General features: G+C 40.3%; 1 protein-coding gene across 4 annotated transcripts in view; it reads left to right on the forward strand.

Moving 5' to 3' along the window:
• Positions 1–27,918, forward strand: part of ntm (neurotrimin) — a 396,350-nt gene that overhangs the window by 353,444 nt on the left and 14,988 nt on the right. For all 4 annotated transcript variants that reach the window (XM_044041720.1, XM_044041719.1, XM_044041721.1 and 1 more), the window contains 2 exons: positions 5,752–5,984; positions 20,375–20,500. In XM_044041720.1, the coding sequence (XP_043897655.1) occupies positions 5,752–5,984; positions 20,375–20,500 (359 nt within the window). The remainder of the gene's footprint in view (positions 1–5,751; positions 5,985–20,374; positions 20,501–27,918) is intronic.

Genomic DNA, 27,918 nt, shown 5'->3' on the forward strand with positions numbered 1-27,918 from the left:
AAAATGGGGGACAGTGGAGAGGTGGGGGACAGAAAGGGGGGAGAGAAAGGACAATAATAATAATGGTGATGATAAGATGGATAGCCTCGGGAGAGACTCCTGGATCTTGATCCTGCAACCTGCATGATGAGAATACAGAGAGAGAGAGGAAGGGAAGGAAGGAAAGACACAAACTAGGGAGAGAAAGAGACAAGGTTAATGACATATAAAAAGTCATAATCAAATGCTGAGTGTGAGAGAGTTTCCCTGAACCAGCTCTAACTATAAGCTTTATCAAAAAGGAAAGTTTTAAGTTTAACTTTAAATACAGAGAGAGTGTCCGCCTCCCGAACTATCATTGGAAGCTGGTTCCACAGGAGAGGAGCCTGGTAACTGAAGGCTCTGCCTCCCATTCTGCTCTTACAGACTCTGGGAACCACAAGTAAACCTGTATTTTGTGACCTAAGTGGTCTGTTAGGGTGATAAGGTAAGACTAGGTCTTTCAGGTATGAAGGGGCCTGACCATTAAGTGCTTTGTACGTGAGGAGGAGGATTTAAAATTTTGGTGGGGATAGGATCTAACTAACAGGTTGATGGCTTGGATGATGAAACTAATGATGTTAACTCAGGGGGATCTATAGGTGAGAAACTGTCTAACTGTGCATCTGGTGCTTCTAAAGCTCTTGTGCTAAAAGATGAGTCAATGTTTTCTCTAATTGATGTTAATTTATTCACAAAAAAGTTCATAAAGTCATCACTGCCCAGTGTTAAAGGAATATATGGTTCCACAGATGGTTAAAACTCTGCATTCACTTTCCTACGAAGCCAAAAGTATTCAAGACAAAATGTGGGCGAAGTAAAGCAAAGCGAGAGAATTAAGCATCAAATAAATAAAACTCTAAAACTAAAAAAAACTCATGAGCTCAAGCTAAGGGAAGGTAGGTGTTGAATGTTGTTGTGTTATCTTTTTATCCTCTAGGTTAATTCTGGATGGATAATGCTAATTTGTTTGTAATCATTTAGTCTCTTCAGCAGATCTCAGTGACACTTCATAATTATGTTAATCCGGTTTTAAATTCATGTTGCTTTTGATATTCCAGGTTTCATGAGACTTCAAGTAAAATCACCAAATAATCTGCTCTTTTAAGGGCCATGGGTGCTGGTGAGGAAATGCCATCTCCTACAACCCGGTGTCACGTAAATTTCACTCCCGTGCAATTTAACTCTCAAATTTTCAAATGATTACAACATCACATTAGTGCCATATAGTTCACCAGCCAGTGTTGTGGAGAAACAAATTGACAATGCGGGCAGATATATTAATATATAATATTACGTAAGTGAGGGAAAAGCTTTATTTACAATTTACATGTGACACAGCAGTGGAGTTGCTTGTTCCCTGACCTTTGACCTCACTCCATTCATCTTTTAGTACTTTATCCTCCACATGAGGGTCTCCCAGTAGAATTGTACTTCCACTATGTTGAAATGTGTCTCTGCTGTTTTATTCCACAACGTGGAAACAAACCTCACACACACACTGCATACTGCAAACTTGAACAGTATCTTCTCGTTGACATTGAATGTCGGTGACAATGCATCCCCCACTATTCCCTCATTAAAAGGCAGAGCATGCTTCTCTGTCATAGTGTAGAAAATCTCCTTCAAATATTGCACGTTATCTTTTTACTAGTATTACTTTTACTAGTATATGACTATTGCATTGTCATGAATTGATAATTGCAGAATCGCATTTTATATTGTGAGTTGCCCTGATATTCCCACCCCTAATGCGGAAGTAACCCTCACAACTACCTTTTACCCATTAGTGGCCAGAATATATGAACGTCCTCCCAGAGCCAGAAGCCGTTATATCAAGTCATTTTTAACACTAAAAATGATTTAATACCAACTACACCTAAACAGCGGTTGCCATCTGTTTTACAACAAAACGCAATAAAAATACTGAATTCTATTATTCTATTATGTGTCATTCATAGAGATCCATACCACACGTCATGAAACATGAGCTTTACGTAACTAAACCCGTGGACTACACAGTCCATTAAGGCGTCGAAGCATAAAAATAATCACACTGCCAGCTGCGGAGGAGAGAAATCCTAAGTAAGAATAAGTCAGACTGTGATTAACTCAAATGGGAATCTATGTTTCACAGAGCTCCCTGGATGAAACCACAGCCCGCAGTGAAGTCACAGTGCATTGAGACACTATAATGGCCTCATAGCATGTCTCGCTTCACTGTAAAATATTATGAACTGAAAAAAAAAAGAAAAGAATGGTTATCTGATTCATGTCATCACAACACATCACATCTCCTTTATACTGAAAAGGATGAATAGTGAAAAAGCCATTGTTTAGGGCTCTGGTATTTTTAGCAGTATTGATCAATATTGCCATAGTAACCTTCGATCATAATGTAAATGAAGTGATGTGAGAGAGAATGAGAGGTCGGCAGCTTCTCTACAGTGTTGCCAGTGAATAGAGATTTTTACCACTGAGATAAGACATTCTTATTGGCTGTTTTACTGTTAAATGTCGCCATTAGAACATTGGCATTGGCAATAACTGCAACAACTGGAAAAAAAAAATAAGAGAGACAAAGTTGTACAATAACTTTTTTTTCTGATCTCAATTGAAAAAAAACTTGTCAGGAAGTTGAAGGACAATGTCATGTTGTTGTGCAGTGTGTGTTCAAATCACCTTCAGTTTACCGTGTTATTTATCACGTTTGCCTTTTGTAGAGAGATTAGACCCTGTATCCCATGCTGTAGCTCAACAGTGGGGAAACCAACATGTTTGTTTTGCTTTTCTTTCCAACGAGAATCAAAGGCCCTCTTTTTTTTTCCTTTCCCTTTCTGTATTCATGTAAACATGAATGTCTCCTTAGGTAATGGATTAACAAGGACACTGAGGCTGATAGGGCAGATATACCACTCACCGAAGAGGCCGTCTGTTGGATTCCTGCCAAGAAATGTATCATCCTTCAGTTTTTACTCCTGACTGAGCATCCATGTGTTTGCAGCCATTTGTCCTTGCGAATCCGTGGGTAACCTCAACATCTCTACACTGGGTCTTGTTCTCAGGCACACGATGGGTATCACTCTAATTTAAAAGGGAAGTTGCGCTAAGTTCACACAAAATGACTTTGAAATTGGTAGGACTGAAATACAGTTTGCATGTCAAAACAGTATTTGCTGCCTTCATGTGTATACATGACACGGCAAGCTGGCAATTCATGTCTCCTTATGTCACACACACGCCACACGATCTATCCCCAGATGGAGCCCCAACCAATTAGTCAATGTGTCGTTCGGGAACGAGCCGGCTCTAAGAACCGATTCTTTGTAGTGAACGAGAAGAGCTGACTCCCGGTTCGGGCAGAGCCGAGTCTTCTGCCGCTCCTGCTCAGCTCTGCTGAGAATCCATGCAGGCGGGGGCAGGACTTTATTTGGATGGACACACCATGCGGCCAGTGACATGTGAGGACAGACTAGGATCATACCATTATGGAAGAGATGGAAGGGGGCAGACTCTCCGTAGACAGCCAGTGTAGTGGTTCAAAATCCGACTGGGGGTCTGTGATGCGTGTGAGAGGCATCAGTGAGCCTCTTTAATGATAATCTTTGAAGAGTTCATGCACATATACGTAGCAATTGGAGATTGACAATCACGTGCCAGTTGGGAGGTGGGGGGAGCGGAGGTGTTTGTCTGCGAGAAACAAAACTTGTTGGCAACTGGGAAATCAGGCTGAAGTCTGAATCGGGATTGACAAGTAAAGTGTCTTGGTGTTTTTCTAAATGTATGAAGCTTTACATGTTGCACTGTGGCTGCATATTATTGCAGTCGTTAGAAACAAGCACTTGATAACACTATCGCACAAACCATCCGTTTGATTCGTTGGTTTAAATAAGCCATCGCTCATATGTGTTGATGAAGTGCACACATACATGCACACTCTCACCTTTTTCCTCCTTTTTTGTTCCCCCCCCCCACACTATAGCTGCATAAATGCCCTAAGGATGCCAATAACCTTCCTGCAGCTGCTGAAGTGGAAGAGAGTGATACTGTGACAGCTTAAGTGGAGCTGAGAGTCTTCCCACTCCTAAGTGTTGAGCTTACATTTGCCACCACTTCAAACTGTTGGGATTTAAATGTTTAAATCTCTCGCACAAAGCTTTTGTATAACGGTAATTCTGCCCACGGAGGGTTAAACAAACCCAGACATAAACAGCAGTTGGCTGCTGGAAAGTTAACAATGTGCAAAGTTTTAAGTTCTTCTTACCACTGATCAAAACATTTAACTTTTAAATTAAGTTACAAGGAAATTAGAGTAAGTGTCTTTACTTTGTTGTATTAGTCAAACAACTCCTACTTTTTCTTGTTTATTTAGTTATTTGTTTTCTGCACAGCTATTGTGTGCTCTGTTCTCTGTGGAGTCCAAGAAAATCTGCCTGAAACTAAAATATCACAAATGTGTTGCTCCATGGAAACAGCGAGAGATCAGTGACCCCAGGTCTGCTATCAGAGCTGGGTTTTGTGACTGGTGAAACCAAGCTGTTGTAATTTCAGTGGAGCACAGCGGGGCGACGTTCCAGCTCATTGTTTCAGTCACTTTCAAATGTCAAAATACAAGTGTGTGTGTGTGTTTGGATTAACAAAAGAAACCCGATGACTGAACCGGATGCTGCATTCCCACAACGTCATTTGACTGAGCTCATGGAGAACGTATTAGTATTTCAAGCAATAATGTTAACTTGATTGCTCAAATGTGCTCAAAATTTGCTCAGTGACCTTGGGGACATTTTTCAATATCCTCCTACCAATTTTCCTCCCAAAGGTGGTCCCATCTGCTCATGAGTGTTGGCACTTTGTTGGAGAGTAGTGCTCCATCCATAATGCTCTGTTTGATTTTGTTTAAAAACTCTTCTGGATACAGCTGTCATGCACACTACCCCGGAGTTTTAGAGCCCTAAAAATGGAGAAGTTGGAGGAGCTGCTGGCTCTGTTTTTTGTTTAAAAACTCCAGGACAAAAACAGAGACCTTAGGAATCGTGCTAACTTGTTCTCGTCAGCCGCGACGTCATCGTTGTTGATTGTGTGGAGCTTTAGTCTTGTGACCCTTTTTTTTTTGGAAGAAAACAAAGTGTAGAACATGAAAAAAGCCAGAGGATTTTTGACTTTGTACTGAGTAACAGCTCCGCTTCGTTATCAGTCCAAACTAGGAGGAGTGATGTGTCCGTCTGTCCATCTTCTGACTTTACAGTTCACTTGGCATGCTTTTAACAACACTTAACAATTTGTTTGGGCATTTCTGCGTGCCAGAGAAGTTTCTGAGAACCTAACGTGTGTGGACAGGAAAGCAAAAACTGATGATGTTAGTCAAAATATAACCAAAAGACATTTTGGTTTCCTTTTGGAGGTTAAGTACAACTTTTCATTCTTTTCTTTTAAGACTGGAGTTGTTGGGTGTTAGTGCCTACTTTATTCTATGTGTATAGATGACCTTGTGATTGACATCCTATCTGTGTCTGGGTTCCTTTCAATTTCATAGTGATCCTGAACACATCCTGAATAACAGAGGTTTTATTAAAGGGCCGTTGTGTGCTTTTGATTCAAGCTTGGAATGTATTGAGTTTGAATACATTCCATGAAGCATGAATGCATTTACATTCTTCTCCCCTCTAAGTAAAAAAGACCTCCAGTTCACTCCGTGAAAGGCCCACTCTCACCATCATTATTATTCCTTTACAGGTGTGCACAGGGGGACGTCGTCACACACACAGCGTGGCTTAACCGCTCAAGTATACTCTACGCTGGAGAAGACAAATGGTCGGTGGACCCTCGGGTGAGCCTGGTGACCCTTAATCAAGACGAGTTTACCATCAAGATTGAGAGCGTGGATATGATGGACGAGGGGCAGTATGTGTGCGCGGTCCAGACTAGCAGTCGACCAAGAACCACCTCGGTGCACGTCCTCGTTCAAGGTAACACACACATTTATATGTATTGCCACTGCTGCTGAGATGTCCAGTGATAGTGCTGGTAAAGCTGCTGTTGCTTTTTGTCCTGCTGCTTCTGTGTCTTGGATTTCCTGTCATCTTAATATTTGAAAAAAGAAAAAAAATACCTGATGATTTTGAGGCCCCTGTGCAGACTAATATCCGTCCTGAGAGATGCGATCACAAGTGAGAGCACGTGGACATTATATCGCTTTGTGAGGACAGTTAACCATTTTAACCAGTCTGAATGACATTGTCAATGTGTTTATTATGTTTTTTTGTGTGTAAAAATATAGGGCCGAGTGAATCAAAGCATTACTGTTTAAATGAGACAAGATTTTAACTACTCTAATCAGGTGTTCCTCAGTGTTAATATTGAGTAGGTGTCCACAAATAGTGAGTCAGCAGACATCAGCTGAAGTGGCGGTCTTGAATGCGATGAATGCAATGTCAGTTATTGGATCTGAAGGCACGTTCAGGACACATTATGGTGTGTTCCCAATTAAAGTTGGAGCCAAGCACTTGCGATGAGGGCTCCCGGGGTGGATGTTAAAACCAGCTCCGAATGGGGACTGAGACGTCTCCGTAATCCTCTAATGAACGTGCCCGGTCCTTTCACCTAAATATGCCACACAGTGTATGCACTACGGTCTTATATTTACACTATGAATGCATCATTCCCACTATATAGGAGTCATATGGTTGTGTTATTCCTGAGCACCAGCACACGAGGGCATAAGTGAACAAACCATAGAGTGAAGACACTTCCTTTGAATCTCTTTTCCTCCTTCATTGCTCCACTGGAGCAGTTACAGGCTAAATGCCTTGCTCAAGGTAAGGGAGGAGAGTTTGCTCTGCTCTCGCTTCGTCAGGCCAGGTTCACGGCGAGCACCAGCAGCGGTACAGAAATGATGTATGGAGCTGTAATAGTGTCCTCATAGAGATGCAGAGGGAAAGCGAGCAGACGCACATGTCTGCAGGCTGAAGAGTGAGACGGCCTGGTGTCGACACGTGGGGTCAACGCAATTCAAATCTAAGCTTTAACCAGCAGCTCAACCTTCCTCTTCATTAGAGAGGGTGACTTACATTATGTTAATGCTAAGGACAGGCTAATGGTGTTTCATTTATTTATTTTTTTTGTCTGAGAACTTGTACTTACAGGGCAATAAGTAATCAGCATTCAGTTTTCTCTTCCCCATATTTAACCTTTTGTGCTTTGCAAGAGGAGCGAGACCCGCCAGTGCCAACACTGGAAGTATGTTCATGTCTGAAATGAGCTAAGAGATAACGCAATTAATAAATCATAATAAAAGACAAAATTATTTCAAAAATGATGTCCTAAATCCTTATTATTATCTTTTTTATTCAACCATGTTGGCAGTATATTATTTATAGCATGTTCGAAAGGGAATCAAACCCCCCAAGATGACTTGTACATGACTGTACATGTTTATAGTGAACATTTCCATTTTAACAGTGACCCGTTCCAATCAGAGACATTGCTATCACACCAGAGGATTGTGGGTAAAGAACTTTAACCCTTAACGTTGTGAATAAAACGGGTGATGTCATTACGCTATTCTTCTACAGGAGCATAAAACATGGTTTTACAATCTTGTACTTTTTGGTGAGGCGACCTTATGGTCTATAGTTTCTTTTAAACTCTCTACGGCTTTTTGGAGACACAGTATAGTGTCCATGCGTTGCTGTTATCCATGTGGACAGTCGATGCTTTATCTCTTATGAATACGTGATGCTCGTTCGATCACTGTAAGTTAAATCACATTTAGTTTACCGCCCCCCCAGTGAGATGTCAGAGGTCATGGTCGACTACAGAGATGACCAGAGTTTTAGTTCAGGCACATCAGTGCCCACATTACTGCGGATGTCCAGCGATTCAGGGATTTGAACCCTTGTTATCCAGCCAAAGGAAGAGCGACCTCTACCGAACCCCTCCTAGGACGTTTTTTTGACACTCAGCAGCCATCTTGACCATGCCTTAAGGGCAGCTGTTTCAGAGCAAGACCAGGCTGCTTTCTAAATGAACGGATGGAGAGCCATAGCTTCCACCCTTTAACTGTCATCGGGACATAAAAATCTACATCTCATTTTTAAAATGCCTTTTCTTAATCACAGGGTGTTGTCTCATGCACACAACAGTCACCAACCTGCTTTAGGGCTCAGTCCAGTGACGCAATTCTCTCAACTCTATTGCTTAGCTGTCGCTCCTCCCACCACAACACTCAAACAAAGACGTTGATGCAATCTTGTCCGTGAACTTGACATACTCCTCTTTAATGCGTTCGCAAGTCTAATTATCGGCTGCAAATTAGTAGAAACTGCGGTTAACCTCACAATAATGAGTTGTGCTCATGCCGTCGGTGACTTTACAGACTTTTTTCTATTCCAAGTGACGCATGTGGTTTAATATCTCTGCCTCTATTTAATTTATACACAACTGTGGCTGTCTGTGATTTGAAATCTAAATCTTATACATCTTATATGTCCCATACTGTATTTCAGCTTCTTGAAATGAAACAACTGTGCGTGTCAAAGGCTTGCAGTGGGTGGCAAAAGCGTTACTGTACTGTATGTCGTACTTAGAAGGGTTTTGTGCATGAAGTGTGGTTTCTCTTTGTCTCCCCACATGCACACAAGCAAGCTGGTTTTGTGGGAGTATATGTTGGGGCTGTGAGATTACTCAAGGAACTATTGTTGGGAAAGGTTCTTTCAAAGTCTTTTATGATATAAAGTTTTGTTGCAGCAAGGGTAAACAAAGTGTTATTTTTTTTCAAATGGCGGTCTACCTACACATTGAGCAAAACGGAGAGATGCATGACCAGCTGGCATCTTGTTGTGTAAATCTATAGCATTCATGCCTCTTGACCAACTCCTGAGGAAACTTCAGCTACTGGATCTTGAAGTGTAAAGTGTAAACACCCTGTGCCGAGTAACAGGACTCAGGACTGTCCTCGTGTCCCAGAGACAACACAGTTGGTTAAGGATGCTGAAAGAACATGAATTCGATACCTAAAGACAAAAGCATTGTCTTTATTGAGCCTCAGCACTGAGAGTCTCAGGTAACTTGATGGGGACATTTGTAAAGGCAACAGGGGTTTAAAATGTGTACAAATATCAAAATAATACTATTATATATCATATACAGTATGTATATATGTATATATATATATATATATATATATATATATCATATAATATTATAATATAATATTTGATCATCTACTCCATCAATAAACCCATTTGCTAGGAGCTACACAAACTCCCCCAACAGACTTTGCAGGCTGTAAATTACATTTAAAATTGTGAATTAGATTCCAACAGATTTCTTTAATCTCTCATGTTATAGCATGGTCATTTTTTGACTTAACCCTCTTATGACCATCAATATAATGAGTCTGTCTGGATTTATATTGATTTTATGGCTGTAGCATTGTCTGGAAATGTTCAATGAGTGAGTGATTCTGCCCCTTTCTGCTCCATTTTCTATCTATGGATTCATTGATTATTAATCAATTAAATCAACTAAATTCATCGCATTATTTAAATTCTCTGATCTTTTAGCTTCTTAAATGTGAATATTTTCTTCTTTCTTTGGTCCAGATAAAAAAAGAATAATTCAAACTGATCTATTTTGGTTTGTGAACAAAACAAGATACATTTGAGAACATAATTTCAAGGTTTTGGAAACACCGATCAATGTTTTCTGGCATTTTCTGGCTGAAAGAAAGTTGGATAAATGAACTGACTGATATGAAAATAATCGTTAGTCGTAGCCCTGCACATTGGCCAACATACATCGGCCATGAAACTCTTGAACATACCTGTAGACGAATTCATGTGCTGCCATGATGCATTAATTAACAAGCAATCGTAATAATTAAAGGTTAGAGTCGAGCTGTCTTCTGGTGCTCTTGTCTTTCGCCGGGTGAATTACCGACTCAACTACAGAAAGGAAAAACCATGAATAAAACAGACTAATGAGGGGTTTGAAGAGCAGCATCCACCAGACTATTTTAATCTGCCTGTAAAGCGAGTTATCTCCGTCTGAAGATCAGACAGACTGGGCAGGTAACACACATATAGACTTGCATGATGGATTTCTTTTACTTCTTTTCAATTTTCATATGAAAATCCTGAATTATTTTTGACATCTCTTAGCTCAAACTAACCAATGGTTCCACAGCAATGACTGTGCTCAAAAAGCATTGTTAAGAAAAAAAAAAAAAAAACTATTCACATGTAGACATTTGTTCTTTGTTGAAGCAAATTTTATCTCCACATTTTTATGAGAAAAAGGGAAAGAAATTGCATTAATATTTGAATGAATTAAAGTACCCTTTGATAGATAGTGTAAAATTCTAGTACCTGCATGGCGGATAATAACAATTTTACAATAGCCGGCTAGTTGACTCGGGGCAGTGCAGCACTCTCTGAGCGCTGATGAAGGGTTACACCTCTATTAAAAGAAAATTTGACATGCTTTATATGAAATTGAGGCCACACAAAACCAATCTAATGGCTTAACATGCACATTCTCAGTTCCTCACAAACAGTTCCGTGTGCACAGGCTTCTGAAACATCTGGGAAAGGTAAAGGAGAAGGCTTTACCCTATGTAGTTGGCGATGTCTTGGCATGAATAATAAAGTTACTTACTTATAGTTAATATTATTTTATATTTTAGGAACACTTTTCCCAAAAACTGTACATATTCTTTTCCAACTGTCATATTTTACATGCATAGCCTTTGCTTTAGTTCCTTTCTAAAGCAAAAGCACTGTTTTGAGATCAGTTCATGACCAGATGTTAGTATTTGTGTAGCTTCTGGTGTGTTTTAACATTGCAACATAGTGTATTTTTTATAGATATTATGATCTAATGAGGATATTTAGGGCTGACTAGTCACTGATTATTGAAACGACTGATTGAGAAATCAAAAAAAAAATGAAGCCCCGTTTCCTCATCAGAAGAAGTCAGCAGTGACGTCACGTTGTTTGCTGTGACCGTGGAGGACACAGACGAGCTAAACTGTCGCCCTGAGCAGACGCTCGCAGCAACACCAAAGCGTCTGAAACGCGACATGTGGATGTGTCTGTTTCTGTACTGTAGATGGCAAAGTAACAAACAAATCTGCTGACTCGAGCTGTAGCGAAGAGCTAAGCAGCGGAGTCGGTGGAGGCATCTGTTGTCACATTTGTCGGAAGCAAGATGAAAAAAAATGTTATTCCGAGCCACAGAAAGATGCACAGGAATTGACAGTTTAAGTCAGTGGTGTCAAACTCACTGCAAGTCAGGGGCCACATCTTAAGTGGGCTGCACAAGTAAAATAATAGCATAATGTTTACCCTTTGTTTTACAATTAACAAAACATATGTTATGCTTAACTACAGAGGTACAAAACATTTAGTCACAAATATCTGTTACTAAAAATGCTAGTATTTCACATTTTGACATGATATATGTCAAGATCTAGAAATTATTCTATTTATGTAGTATTCCTGCAACCCCAAATTAGGAATTACTGTATGTTTAACTACATCATTGTAGTTGATTATCTTCAGTGTAGTGTTAACATTCCTGCTCTGGTTCTGGACAGTGGTCAGGGAAGTGCAGGGGAGATATTATTACCTCCAGGTTAACATTTGACACTTGCTTCTACAGATAGGGGATGAACAGGCGGACTTGCAACACAACACAATTTGAAAATTCATGGATAACAATAATAATTATATTTTTTAGATATTTTAAAAATATCATTTTGATTAAAAAGCTTCTACATACTGATGTAACATAAAAAAAAGACTTTGATAATTACCAGTGCTTAATTTAGAGGTGGTTAAGCACATTTGTTAGATCATTTTTATTCTTGTGAAATGTAATTTAGAATGCCGTTGAGCTGTGTAGAAAATGGAAGTGAAAAGGTTGAAGCATCACCCTTCCCGTGCAAACAGGAGTTATGATTCCCTGTTGCTTGTATTGTAATTAGTATTAATATCCTCACATTCTCACCGTCTTACAGTTCATATTAAATACATCTGAAACGTTGTTTTCCATGTCATGAACAGTCATGTTCTCCCTTGGCCCCTTTTGCACCGCAAATAAATATAACCAATGCTGGCAATTTCGCTGCATGCCTTTGTCAGTCAGAAAGGGTAAACCGGGATTAAGCTGACATCCAGTAAATTATTCATAGAGATTTTGTCTAACAAACAAGTCTGATGAAACTAAAAACAAATTAAAGCAGTGGTGCCACTCATATTCATATGCCTCTTCAGTAGTTGATCACCCTGCAATGTTAAAATAGAGATGCATTCTCATTACTTTGAAACAGAAATGACAAAAGACAGTGTGGGACAGCTCTGTCAATGATAGATATATATTTATATTTAAAAAAAGAAAAGCTCATGCATCAAGGGAAAAAAAATAAATCATTGCTGTTACATGTAGCTGTCACTTAAATACTCAGAATTCTTTTTTTTTTTTTTTACGTCTGAGGCGTCTTCTGATGTGGTTTTTGTGTATATGCGCACACAAAAATACACAAGACGCCACTCATTTATACAGTTTATATTTGTTCTTTGCTTCCTTCAGTCATTTATTCACTGTCTGCTGCTTTATCCTGCACTTGAGGGAATGTGGGGAGCTGGAGCCAATCCCAGCTGACACAGCAAAAGGCAGGGTACACCCTGGACTCTGTGGCGACTTTTCAGTGGTTCTCCTCCCGGTATTTGAAAAAAGTGACAACTTTTGGCTGTGAACACACCCCGTTTTTTGGACTGTGGGAAGAAACCGGAGAACACACAGGGAGAACGTGCAAACTCGACCCTCAGTGGCACCTTCTTGTTGTTTGGCAGCCATTACTCCACCATGTAGTCCCTCCTTTCCTTCTCCAAAATATAATTTGCACAGCAGGCACTGGTAATTATCAAAGAGGTGAACCTAATAGAGTTCATGGCGATGTATTGATCCACAAATAAGTTATTCAAGCGTTGAAGCATGTCTCTTACACTGGTCAAGGATGTCTTCGATATCTTTGAATCACAGCAGCCAATGACAGTCGTTCATTTGCAAAGTTAAAACACAGTCAGGGAATTTATTTATGAAGCCACATCTTGGTGGTATTTCTGTCCTGATTTGTTAAATTTGTTTTTTACAGATATTATCACTGAGGAAGCAAACTGTTACAAATGTATTTTCTACCTTTTTCCCTAAAACAATTCAATCAGAACTTGGGTTCACGACCAACATTACGCCAACGTTAAAATACAGTGGTGTAAATAGACCAAGCCATGTCAGGAAGTAGGACCTACGGGAAATCTGAATACATTCATTCAGGCTGTTGCATTCAGGCTTAATCAGAAAAATTAAGTATGGCGAATATGAAAAATAGCAGGGGAAGACAAAAATACAGCTTAACTGCAAAGGTCTAATTCCCGAGGGGTAATCCATGTTTTCATTACATGTACGGATTTCTGCAACTCCCTGTATTTTGGTATTGACCATGCAGTTGTTGATGCATCGTGTGCAGCTTGTGCAGAGCTGGTGCGCCTTCACATATATAACGCCAATATTGGCCTCGCTCCACTGGCTACCAGTATGTTTTAGGATGGCTGATCCCCCCATCTTACTGTGTATGTCAAACACTATATACACATATTTGCATGCACTGTGTGTTTACCTGTGTGCAGTCTAATCTGTTGCTCTGAATCAGCTGTGTGGCACCTGCGGTTAACGGTTGCTATAAAGCAGGTCTATTAAAAGGAAGGCAAAGTGTGGTCACACAAAACATTGATTTGATTTAATTTTTTCCTTCTGTCGGCTCACCCTGGATTTTGTAAATTGATGAAAAACAAACTTGGTATTATTTTGTGAAAGCATTCATGCTTAACAGCTTTTCTTCACACCGTTGCACAGTCCTGTATCTTAATACAACATTCTTATTAGTCCCTTCGAAAGGTGTGTTATTAACTCAGTCTCACCATAACCTTTTAGTCCGTAGTAGTCATCCTGAAGACGGCATCTCTGAGGAGATTCTTTTTCTCCCTCCATTTAATGAAACTTGTTCTTTGATCGTCCCTTAAGAGAATGAATTTCCGTGACTCTTCTGCATGATCCATAAAGGTAGAAAGGGCGTAACGACTGACAGGTTTAACCTCCTGATTGTAACCATTTGTCTTCACCGCAGCGGTATTCTCAAAGGAGTTGCTCAAACCTGCCCCAAAGAGAGTACTCCTGTGTTATAGATCTATCATTTTCTTGTTCAGAAGCAATTTCCTCTGAACTCACGTGTAATTTTTAAACTATAAGCACTGGAGGAGATTGTTTGACACATCATTTGCATTAATATATTACCCTAAAATTCGTATTAGTTTTTCTTGAAAGGTGATTTTATATACTATATATATATGCTGAATGCTTTAGAAAATAGGTCTCTTTGTTCAGTTCAGGCTGACATAGGAAAGAATGACTTTGGAAATAAAACTTCATTTTTCAGAGGTAGTGTTTTTAGCAGAAGTATATTTTAACTGCTTATCCACATAGATACTTGACCCAGAGAAGCCTTGTCACATAGTTAATTTCAGTTTGCCCAGATATCAGCTCTGCACACAAGAAGTGTAAACTTTTTTTCAACATCATTGCTCCCATAACTCACAGCCACAGCTTATAAGTTCATTTTTGAGCCATTTAAGTTTCAGTTATGACATGTTATCACAGTTGAATATGATATAATAATAAAATGATAAAAATGTCATTTTGGTTGAGAGAAATATTCTAAATCAGGGGTCTCTAACTCAAATGAACTGGAGGCCATTGAGTGTCTTGTAGGGGGGGAATCCATCCACCCTTCCATCTTCTACAGCTTTATCCTCCACATAAGGCTCACGGGGGGGTGCTGTGGCAATCTCAGCTGACATAGGGCGATATGCGGAGCACACCCTGGACAGTCCATCACAGGGCCATATATAGAGACAGACAACCGTCCACTCTCACACCTACGGTCAATTTAGAGTGTCCAATTTGCTTAATCCCCATATTGCATGTTTCAGGACAGTGGGAGGAAACCGGGTCGCGAACCCGGGTCTTCGTGCTAACCACAAGTAGGGAGCCAATCAAGTGGAAAAAAGAATGTTTTGCACAAAAGATATAGGCAATTTATGGAACAATAAATAGTTCATAATATAAATTGTTAGTATTTATAATGCAAAATGAATATACTAATAAAACAAACATACAGAAAAATAACTCATTATAACCTGATATTGGCTGCATGTGACCTCTGTCCGTATATGCTTGCATCTTGATTTTATACCTCTCCCCCTCTTGTTTTTTTTGTTTTTTTTTTGTCTTTTTAATGCCATTGTTCGCTTTCTTCATATTAACAGGAAAAAGATCCGCCTCAGCATATTGTTGAAGTTCTAGGTTACCTTTTATATAGGTAGGCGGGGTTATTTATATAGTACCGTCCAGATTCCAAGTGCTTTACTGAAGCACATGAAGCAAGAAGGGAGAAGAGAATGAATAGATAAAGATTAATAAGCGGTTACATCAGGGGTAGGGAACCTATGGCTCGCGAGCCAGGTGTGGCTCTTTTGATGATTTCATCTGGCTCGCAGATTTCGGCTTTTCAGATAAAACATAAAATATTATCACTTGTTTTAATCCATCCATCGATTTTAGAAGTGGAGGAAACGCAAGTGAATGACATAAATGCAGCACCGTTCTATTCCCTGGCTTTGGATGAGTCAACAGACGTAAGTCATTTGTCGCAGTTCAGTGTGATTGCAAGATATGCTGCTGGTGACACACTGCGCGAAGAAAGTCTTGCTGTTCTGCCAATAAAAGGGTCCACAAGAACCAGAAGTCGCATTAATGGTGAGTATTATAACAACATTATTTAAAAGAATAAATTCAGAGGCTTATTATACTCACATTTAGTTAAATTCAGTCTTAAAATATATTATATGGCTCTCACTGAAATAAATTTGCAAATATTTTGCTTTCATGGCTCTCTGAGTCAAAAAGGTTCCCGACCCCTGGGTTACATTATGTAATTTATTGTGACACAACAGCAAACTATACTGTTTTAGGCCTAATGTAAATGAGCTGACAGCTTCATGTATCAAAAGATATTTTTTTTAGTGGTGGGAGTGAGGACTCCGCTGCTGTTGTGCATGTTTTGCAATAATCTGGCTAAAGCAAATGCAAACTTTTCTTTATCAACTTTTGTATTGCTCACACATACAAAAAACCTCTTTAAGATCGCTCTATGATGATTTAGTGGCTTAAATTGTAGAGTTTAGTCATACATTTCAGGTGAATGCTAACAAGCCGTGCTTGGCCTCTTAAAGCTGAAATTACACATCGATTAGATGAAAAATTAGATGAAACAATATTTCTCCTTATATCTGATGTGAGAACAAATTTTGTTCCGTCGGCCTCATGTACCAGCAGCAGGTTGTTGTCCCTAAGGGCATATTATGTGACCTTAGATCAAATCTGAGCTTTGTAAAAAATGGAGGACAACTTTCTTTCAGACATAAGGGAAATAAAGATGAGATTAGATTAGATTAGATAGAAAACGTATTCATGCCTTTGGGAAGTTCCCTCCGGGTTGCAGTAGTGCAGCAGTGGAAACAGATACGTTAAACGACTGCAAATAACTTAACAATATAAGACACAGGATATCGACACAGAGAGGTAGAAAGACACAAGTGCAATATTAACTTCAAAAATAGAGCAATAGAAATGGATGAGCAAGTAATTGGGCCAGTGTTCAGTCTGTACTGCGTGGACGGTGGACAGGTGTTCCCTCCTTTCTGTCCTAACCCTCTGCTCCCTCCTACGATTGTACACTTTAATGTCACAGGGGACAAAGGAGTTTTTTAGTCTGGTTGTGTTGTGGCGGCCTGTCACCGGCTGCGTGTCCAGCCTGGAGGAGTCCCTCTTTGACATGCCACACCCAACCAGCACACCAGTACATAAAACAAGATGCTGGTGATCACTGACTTTCATTCACTTTGAACATTCACCAATGTAGCTCCTCTAGATCCCTACAGTCTCAACATCAACCCTGTCAATCTGAACTGTTCAGGGGTGTGATCTCGGTCCCTCACCAGACTTCTGTACTCCTCCCAGTTTTCCCCGATACTGCCTGCCCATGATGGCTGTGTCATCAGCAAGCACATGTGCAAATGTGACATGACTCAGAGTTGTAGCCGAAGTCCGAGGGTGACGAAAAGAGGGGCCAATTCAAGTTCCCTGAGGTGCCCCTGTGCCGTTGACCACACTGTCAGATGTGATGTTCTTCAGCCTGACATACTGTGTCATGTCTGTGAGTTAGCTGGTGATCCTGGACACTAGGTATGGCTCCACTCGCATCCTAACCACTTTGTACTGGAGCAAAAGGGGGCTGGATGGTGTTAAAGGGATAGTTTGGGATTTTTGAACATTAAGTTGTATTACACAGACCCCAGGAATGGTGGATGCAATGTTGTTAAATCATTGAACGAGGTTTCCGGTTCGGAGATCTCGTCCCAGAAAATTAGTTCTGAGAGAGAGAGTTTGGGACACATAACTTAACGGGTTTTAAACCACAAATATGCATGCATGACACAACAGTTAGGCACTATTTTCTGGCCCGTATCACTACGCCGTGCAGCCTCGCAAGAGTGAGGGAAAATTAACCAAACAAACACGTCGGACTATGAAACTGATAATGAACCTTGCAGAGAAAATCCATCGGGTTATCTTAATGAAATAGATTACATAGACGAGGAACTGTACTAGAGAGAGAATGATCTGCAGCAGTTTTATTGTTCAAACACGGAGGTCTGTGTCATACAACTTAATGTTCAAAAATCCAAACTATCCCTTTAAGGGCACTCAAGACATCCAGAAATAGAATCCTGACTGTGCCACTCCCTTTTTATCAATGTGCGAGTGAGATCGATACAGGAAGTTGGCGATAGCATCCTCCACTGGAGGAGCTGTTCAAGTTTAATTTATATAGCCTCTCTTTAAACTGACTGGATGTATGCATTGTTGTTTTGATTTCCAGAGAATTAACCCTTTATATTTTACACCAGGAGTGGGCTATGTCGGTGTATTGTGTTTTAAAGGACAAAGTCTATCATTAGTTTTCCTTCACAGTGTGGAATGAAAAGGAAGAGGTGAGAGATTTTCAGCACGTCACGTTGCTAAATCCTGTGCGCTGTGTCTTTCGCACACATTTTTGAGAGGTGTCTAATTTTGCACTGAGACACAATGGTGGTCTGGCGTCTCACACCTGCGAGATACTCCTGTCAGGAACGCTGCTCTCAGATGTGCTGGTCTGCCTTACAATTAAAAGATAACCTGGTGTGTGTGTGTGTGTGGACTTTATTACACCCACTACTGAGTTGCGTATTTATTGAATTTACAATACCCATGGTGTGGTAAACAGCTGAATCATGCATTGATATTGTTGGGGGTTGGGTAGGGGCTGTTATTTTGGAGCTTTTGTGTAAAAGTCACCGCACCTCGCAGAATTGCCTTGGACCAAGTGATGCACAGCCCTAACCCTTGATTCGTGAAGTGACTTGTTGGAAACCAGAGTTGTGAAACATTCCAATAAAATTGCCAATGGTAACTCGGTGTTATACTCTGTGTCTTTTCCCTTCTACCGTGTCCTAATTCCACATAAGTCTGTATGTGGTCAACTTTCCCCATTTTCTTTCACTTGCTCCCTAGAAAGCCTGTGCAAACCACTGAGCTTCATGGTAGCCATGTCATGAATGACAAGTAGTCCCGGTTAACCATTCATTGACTTCATTTTCAGTGCAGTAAGACAGGAATGAACATAGTGTATCCCCCCTCTCTGTGTGCCTGCTGCACTGAAAACTCAGTATCACATCTATCTTTTTGTCAGGAAACAAAGCCATTGAAATTTCAAGTAAACACAATTTCCTTTCATTAATACCTGCGTGGCAAAATATTTATGCGAGTAAATCTCTTGTTTTATATATCCTCTATTTTGTCACTCATAACTTTATATGTGAGAAACTGTTTTGCATTCATGAGTGCGGGAAAGAAGGGGAGATTTTCTTCATTGTCATCATATTTTCCTTCAGTGTACATAGATGAGACACCAGGAACCGCTGAATAATTCCAACTCTACAGATCACTCACAACCATATTATACCAATCCTACAAAAAAGCACATATTCAAGTGTTGAATATTTTAAATGCATTTTAAACTAAAACGTTATGAGAAATAAAAAATAAACAGTAGCAAATGACTAAAAACAGCTGCCATGAACTTACTGGACATCTTGGTGCAACGTACGTTTTGCATCTATGCTGCTTGACAAACAACCTTGGCGCGTTTCCACCAAAATTACTCGGAGATGAACTTTCACTCCATCCAAATTTTCATGAAAAGAAGTACCTACTGGCGACTGGGGACTTTTGGGATTACTAGGAAACACATTTTGCAGCTGTTTAAGTCAGTGTGGCTGCAACCCACCTTTAAATAGGACCTTTAAAACGTGCGGCGGAAACGCAAACCACATAGATTACTGGGATTGACTAAATGCTTTGAGCCTGTGTAGATCCACTGTGATCTGTAAATTGTATTGCACAGGTGTAAATGTTAAACTTAAAGGCTTTTTTCACTGGAAAACAACACAAATAAATAAATCTCGGCCTCTAGACTAAATAAATCTAGGAATAAATCACCCCGTTGGAACTGAAATCTTACATCTTTGTAGATTTACTGAAGGTCTTCCCAGCACAACAGTAAGTGCTTTTAGTGCATGTTAGAAATCCACTTCTGAAAGCACCTGAAATAATACACTTCTCACTCCAAACCATTGTTATGTTGCTTGAAAGCTTTTCTTTCTTTTTTTTTTTAACCAACAAGTGCCCACTGTAAATCTGACCACACGTCATTGTGAGACCGACCCGTGGGTTCTCAGATGGCTCCGAAGGCATTTGCCATTTAATCAACTGTGTTGGTCAGAAAATAGCACACACATTTGTGTGGGCCTCTGAATCATGCGTTGGGCGTAAAATGGAGCCCAGAGAGGCATAAATATGTTAATTGTAGAAGATGATATTATGCCTGCACTATGCTGCAGTTTATTCTCACTTTACCTTAAGGGTGTGCGCAAATAATTCAACCTTGAAATGCAGCTTTTGTCCACTGCTGACATTAATTATGATCGACCATTCTCCTCTTCTCGCCGAGCAAGAAATGTTTTACAATAAAGCAGTTATTGTTTTATGTAGAGACAAGATGTTTCTTGGTTAACCTTTCCTGCCTCCCGTGTCTTTGGATTCACACTTTTCTTTTTTCGTCTATTTTTTCTCTTCACAGTGCCCCCGAAAATCATCAACCTGTCGAGAGATATTGTGGTGAACGAAGGCTCCAACGTCACCCTCATGTGCCAAGCCAACGGTAAACCGGAGCCCTCCATTAGCTGGAAGCTCATCTCCTCCTCAGGTAACTTGTTTGTCTGTAAATAAATACATTACATGATATAATACTTTCCCTTTTCACCTTCCTGTGCTGTCTCCTTTTCTCCGCCTCACTCTCTTTTCCCATCACTCCTGTGTTTATCGCCCCATCTTTGACTTTGTTCGACCCTGGTGGATTTTCTCGCTTCACTTATTTACCCATTACCTGTTTTCGGATCATTACAACGCAATTATTCACAGGAAAATAAATTGGCCCTGTTGTAATTGGACTAATTAATTAGGATAATTGGATGGATGTAAATGTTGTGGAGACACTTTGAATGACGGGATTAATGTAGAGGACATTAAGAGCATTACGCGGAGACAAGCGGGTCCAAAATCAGTGGAGTTGTATCGTATCTGCTCAGAGATGATATTCCATTATTTCCCTCTGAAGCAACAATGAAACCAAGTTTCCGCCTGTGAACCTGCGTGTGTGTCAAAGCCTCACTTAATCAAACGAGACGCCTTCATTGATAATGAACTGCATTTAGAAGCCCAGAACATCTGAGGCTTTCATCTGTGCTGTATATGTTATTATAACAATAGTGGGACTGACTAGGCGATGAACATCGAGAGAAGACAATAACTATTTGTGAAATACTGCACACATTCTAAAGAAGAGAATAAAGAAGCTACTGTCAGTGTTGTTGGACTAGTGTTCCTTCATTTCTTTTAAAGACATAAAGCATCTGACTGCTACCACAGACTGTATGTACTGTTTGCTTGGTGAAGCTAATTAGGAAGTCAGAATATATTTTAATATCATATTAATGACATAAACGGACATCTCCACCAACTGCAAAAAAAGGGCTTAGTTTGAATGGAATTGGGCCAATTTCTCACTTCTCAGTCATTAGTTTGATGTCTGCAGATTATGTTAATTTTGTCAATTATGTTCCCATTTACTGGAAAATGGACAATAAAGCATGACACGTGTGAGTGGACTCCGTGTGATTGACAGCTGTTACGCTCCAGTAGGCGTCTGGATGATAGCAGTTGTTCACTTGCTCATTGAAGTTTTGTGAAGTGTGGTTGCATGAGGCAACGCTGCCTATGTGTGCCAAGAACCTGCATGAGACAGGCAGAGAGTGAGTGGCTTACAAAGCAACACCGACTTCTGGAAAATGCTTATCTGATGGTGAGATAAAGAGCATGCCGGGTGAGTTCCAGGCACCGCACATGCAGCACTGAATCATAAAACAACACCTGAATCATGCCTTCGCAGACGCCCCCCTTTTACACCTGGTATTATAATGCGTTTTCTGTGATCAGATTGCAATCAGATAGCGCCCGACCACTTGCATGTACAGGTGTAAATAAACCTACATGACAACAGATTGTTATCCGATCTTTGGGAGGTGGTCGGTCAACCCACACAGAACTACGTGAGTGGAAATACGTTAGTGGCTCCGAGCACAGCTAACGTAAAGAGCAGTAACAGAACTGCTCAGTCTGAAGTGGACTTCTTACCCTGCAATTGGTATGGCAGCACACAGGATGTGACGCCAGACGCCTGTAGACTCTCCATGTTGACTCGCATCATCAGTCTGCTCCCCACAGCCTCTCACAGTCACATGTGCAGAATTTATTAGTAAGCGAACTCGTCAACACTAAGTGGGATCGCATCCACCTTGCTTGAGGCTGGACAGCGACAGTGTTGTAGCCCACTGTTCCAGCTCCTTTTTCTTTGTTTCTATAGACCGTATGTGTATGCTGGTCATACTACACTTCTGCTTTATTGCCTTTAGACAGGAGGAGAAGCTGCTACATTGAGGTGAGCAGAGAATAGCCGCAGTGATCACTAACCACACTCAGGACTGATACTTCCATAGGCGATACAAGATATCATCGTACATGTAGAAGTCTGCAAATCGTGCCCCAGCCTGCTGAAGAAAAAGTCAGGTTATTACCAAATTCATCAGGATTCATCCACCGGGTGTCACTGATGTCTGTATAAGTTTGATGACAGTTCATCAAAGAGTTCGGTTAATAGTGTTCTGGAGAATTGCACGATCTTACAAGCCAATCTTGTGGTCCTGTGACTCCTTTTAAATACATTCCCCGTCCTGGATGAACATTTATCTTCTTCCCACCAGCATATGACATCCCCAGTTTTAAATCCTGTATGCTGTTTCATAAAGCTTATCTCCCTGTGCCAAAAAAAGGAGCAGCCTGCAACACATAACCAGCTATTTCTGTGAATTGTCCCCTCCACCACGGATAAACCACTAACCACTGCTTCTCCCACTAAGTCCTGGGCTTACGGCATAAAAATGTGAAGACACCTGCTCATTGTGCTGTCACATCAAGACAACAGTGCAATCTTTCACGGCCTCGCCAGAAAAGAAGGGGAAAATAAAGTTCTGCCGAGGTGAAACAGTGTGACCTAGTTTCTCCCGCAGTATTTGTTGTGATTTCAAATTCCCGTACGTGTGCACTATTTTGAAGGGCAGGCATCAAAAGAAACGGCTAATTAGTAAGCATGTTGTTTTTTTCTGGCGCCCCCTCCCCGGCAGCCCACGACAAGTTCAGTGACAACCGTTCTCTTTTATTGATTATGAACAAATGTGACAACGACTGCCTCTGCTCTTTACACAAACGCTCTGTGGAGCCGAGAGATCATCTCAGTTGCCACCATGACCAGTGGGTGACTTTTTCCCGTAGCTCCAAATACTCTATTTTCCTTTTCTTTTCTTTTTTTTCCCCCCTCTCTTCTTGTTCTTACAGCCAGTTTCACTGGAGCTGAACTGATCTGTCGGAACAAGAACCCACAAATTTGAGTCGGCCATGCTTTGACTTAGAGAGATTGGCGGCTCAAACGTTGCTGCCTTTTCTGTCCTTCAGCATGGCAACAACCGCAGCTCATGCTGGGAATGTGCCAATTTAAAGGTGGTGGCGGCCATGGCGCCGAGCCTGCGGTGAGTTATGGTGGAGCGATATTGTAAATCACCGCATGCGAGCGTGTTGGATAATACTGCTAAGTCTAGGTGCAGGGAGTTTCTGCTAAAGGGCATTACTGCTGCCTGACACAGGCAACCTGATTAACTACTGATGTGCTTTGGTGTTAGGGTTCAGCGTGTTATTGATCTCGCTGTGTGATGCATTGTAAAATGTTTGTGCGTGTTATTATTACGTCCTTTTGTATACTCGTACAGCAGCTGTAGGAATGGACTCGGGTGGATCGGGAGGATTGTGTTAATGTCTTGTCTTTATGCCATTCACCCATTCACCTGCACGTTCTTATCACAGCAGGTGTGTTGTGGGTGACTGATGAGCAGCGACTCTGTAGCCTTCTGTGCATTGAAGGGCCATCTTCTCCGCTCATGTTCTCTGACCTGCTCCAGTTTTGTAAAGAATGGGAGATAATTCTTCTATACTTTTCTATAGTGTTTCCTGAGGGCAGTGCTGGCTCAGGAGGTGGAATAGGTTTGTCCACTAATTAGAGGGCAGAAGTTCTCAGCTTTTTTTTTTTATGTCCACAGGCAAGACACTGAGCCCCAAATTGCCCCTGATGGCTATGCCAGCAGTTTGAGTGTAGATGTATAAGAAATAATGAACAGAAAATTCAAAATTTTTGGACTCTGAAGTCTTTATTTGGTCCTTAAGCAAAATGTAAAAATAATAAAATAAACAAGAATAATTTGAATATGTGGGTTTTTTGTTTGTATCTCACAAGAACTCTTCTCCTTGGCTATCTGTAACATCTTTATTCTTTTATTTTACTCTCATCAAATTGAACATCTGGAGGTTCAAATTGCACCTGCACTCCCGGTCAACGCTTTCATCAAATTCCGCATGCAGCGTGTGTCTTTCTTCTCTTTGCCTTACTTTTCACTTTGCCTCTTCCACGCTGATTGCTGATTTGTTGTCCAGGTCGCTGTTGGACCCTCTTCTTCTTCCTCCTCCTCAGTCCTGTGGTCAATACTTTTGTCTTCCTCATAAGAGCTTTCTTCATCATGCTCTGCATTGGGGGTCCAATCCTCATCTATGCCTATCATATGGTGATGCGATAAGTCTCAGCAATGTATGTATCAAATATGATACCCACGGCATTATTTATTAAACCCTATGGCATTTATTATTGGTAGTGCTCAACTAATCTGTCCTTATAACTCGACTATATGTCCATTATTCAGTAAAAACACACTTTCTCCTCTCCGTGTAGGCAGGAGGTTGAGTGAACTTTGACAAAAACTTGTATTTCTCAAGGACCTAATCAATTATCTCAGAAGTGGACCAGGGACCTGCTGGCCTGAGTCTATTGACTTTTCCTTTTTTTATTATTATTGCTGCTGTCAGTAAGGTTTTCGCACTTTTTTGCAAATGAACAGTGCATTAATAGAAAATTCTGTAAAAATAATTGACGACAAGTGGTCTTGCAATACCACGTCATTCAATGCACGTCATTGTGCTGGAATATCTATTACGACGCAAAGTGTCATCATGTCTCACTGCGTGATGACTGTATGAACGCTCGGCCAAAGTTACCCCAAAAAAAACAATGTCTAATTAGGAAAAGCTGTCTAATTAGCGTTTACTCTTGAACAGCCAATCAATAGCGTTGTAATTTTTTATCTTTAATTAGGTGCATAGTGAATTAGCGAGCTAGACAGTGGGGAGAAAAAGGTCTGATAGAGTTGATTGCCGTGCCGCGGCCCAGGGCCTGGGGTAGCACGTTTTTCTGAGGCGTGGGACTGAACCACTTGCCTATCTCTGGGAACTATTGCTGTGAAATCTCATTAACTGAATCCAACAGCTCGTTTCATTGCTGCCTTAACTTCCTGCACTGATGTGAACAACAGAGCTGTTTTTGTTTTTTTTCCCCAGGCCTCATAAAGGTGCAGTCTATTATAATTGCCTATAAATACATTTTGATGTGGGACTTGGAACCTGAGTCACCCACGATCCAAATTACACAGTTATTTTTTTCAGTCCCTCACACTGTGGTGAAAAAGTCAACACAGTGACCAGGCTCATACATGTCGTTATTGTGATAATGTTCCTGAACCAAAATAACATTACATATTTACATGTCTATATAGATGAATATCAACCGAATAGTGTTTTAACTCTTTAACACCGAGCATATCACAAACGCACTTTTCATTACTGTTTTTAGGCAACGGTTTGAATCGGAAAGCTGAGAAGTTGCACGTTTATAGGGTTAGGGTTAGGGTATATGGCATATGGCTATTCAGGTAATTTCATTTGCACTGTTGCAGGATTGCACTAAATCAGCGTCTTTAATACCAGAGAGGAGAGAGTTGGAAGACTGCCTGTGCGTACAGTAGTTTCCATTGTTTGGCCTGTTTTTGGACATTAGGACAGCAACTCAAACAAATGTTTTAAATATGTTTATACTGTTCAAATTTCAAATCTGACAAGCAAAATCTGGTGTTCATGTACTATGTTACAGCAAAGCGTGGCCTATTTAGTATAAATCAGCCTGCTCCCAATAAGGTATCATCATCCTCCTCTTTTCTCACATACTTCAGACACTGGTAAAGTGAAATTAGATTAAAATGTAGCGAGAGTTAAGGTGACTCTTACTATTATTTAATAATTTTTTTGTTATTTGACTCATTTTCAATGCACTCATATACCCTGGAACAGTATTTCTGATTTTACCAGAGGAAGCTTGTGTAGCATCCACAGTTTGAGAACCATGCTTCTAGGGTATGGTAATGGGCAAAAAATATCACTGTATCACAATTAGGGCTGCAGCAATTGATTATTTTCTCGATTATTCGAGTAATCGTTTGGTCCACTGTCAGAAAAATGTTGAAAAATACTGATAATTCTTTCTCAGACTTCGTGATAATGATGTTCTCAAACGTTTTGTTTTGTCCACAAAACAAAATGACTCAGTTTGAATGATTTCTTTGTTCGATGGAGCAAAGAAACCAGAACATATTCACATTTAAGAAGCTGAAAATCAGAAACTGGTTTAAACCCTTTTTAAAAACTGATGAATCGATTGCCTAAATAGTTGACAATTAATTTAGTAATTGATAAACAATCGAATAATTGTTTCAGCTTTAATCACAGTTGCGAACACGCTGTTTTGTTTTGTTTTTTAGCTTGGGCACGGTCTGATTGAACTTTGTAGTGATAATAACAACCTTTGGTCATGTTGAGGCACAAAAGCACCTGGTTAGGTCTAGGAAAAGATTGTGACTTTTTACAGTCCTCACCAAAATATCGTAAATAATCTGCAACAAATTTGCTCTAGAACTTGGATCTACTGCTTTCTCATGAACAGTGTTCACACTTCGACCAACCCGTCCTCCTTCCAGTACCAATGTTTGGCAATACTTATGGATCCACATTACATTAGAAACGTTGATTATAACACATCTACTGGGAGACCAGTTTGTCAAAATGATGTTAACTAAGTAACATGTCTGTTATATGTTTATATAATATTCTCGATATGAATACTGTATTATTCATTTTATACAAAAAACTAAATTAAAATAACACATATAGCGTCTATAGGTGGTCTTACATAAGACCTTTTGGGGAATGTGTGATGAATGTGAACTATAAGCACCTATAATTATAATGGGTGCCACAGTGACTTACCATCCCTGGTCTGATATCAGTGGTTTAATTTAAATCATTCTCTCTCTCGCTCATCTTTCATGTTTTTTCATGGTGTGTGCCGTCCAATAAAGTAAAAGCCTTAAAACTAATCTTTTACACAACCACTTCAGATCGCAGACCCTGATCTCTACTGTGCATGTGTGCCCTGAGATAGCTGCTAGAGCGAGCGTGCGTGCGTGCGTGCACGTCTGAGCTTTTATGCAACACCAACCTCATTGAGGATCCGAATAATGTAAAACAAGCTATTTTTCCGAGCGGCAGACCGCGCTCTAAGACATCCTCTATTCCGTGCTCATCTCTCCATTCTCTGTGATCAAAATAAATGCAGTGACGGCTTGCTTTATGTTTATCTGCTTTTTGTCTCCTTATTTATTCACAGGCACCAGTACACAACAACTCAACGACGTTTATTGGCTTTCATTTTCAGTGCGGAATGATAAATGTGAATACTGGTGTCATCTTGGGAAGCTGTCTTTGATTCTCCCCGTATGAGACACGAGTGGCAACTGATGTGAATCTGAATTCTTAATTTGGCCACTTCCATATTGACATTTTGTAAAAAGTGAGTTCACAGATGTCACCTGGAACTAGGCACCTACAGACAACGACAGATGTCTGTAACACTGCTATCCACTCATATGTGTTGTACTTAATAATTGCAAATTACTAATTAGAGATAATTATAGTATACAGGCGTCAGCCTATTCCTTTTTTCGTTATTGGCACGTTTGTGTTAAATAGCAGTACATGGCTTTATGTTTACTTTTGATATGAATGTAACTGTAAACATTCATA

The sequence above is a fragment of the Solea senegalensis genome, linkage group LG13, assembly GCF_019176455.1.
Source record: "Solea senegalensis isolate Sse05_10M linkage group LG13, IFAPA_SoseM_1, whole genome shotgun sequence".
NCBI lineage: Eukaryota > Metazoa > Chordata > Actinopteri > Pleuronectiformes > Soleidae > Solea > Solea senegalensis.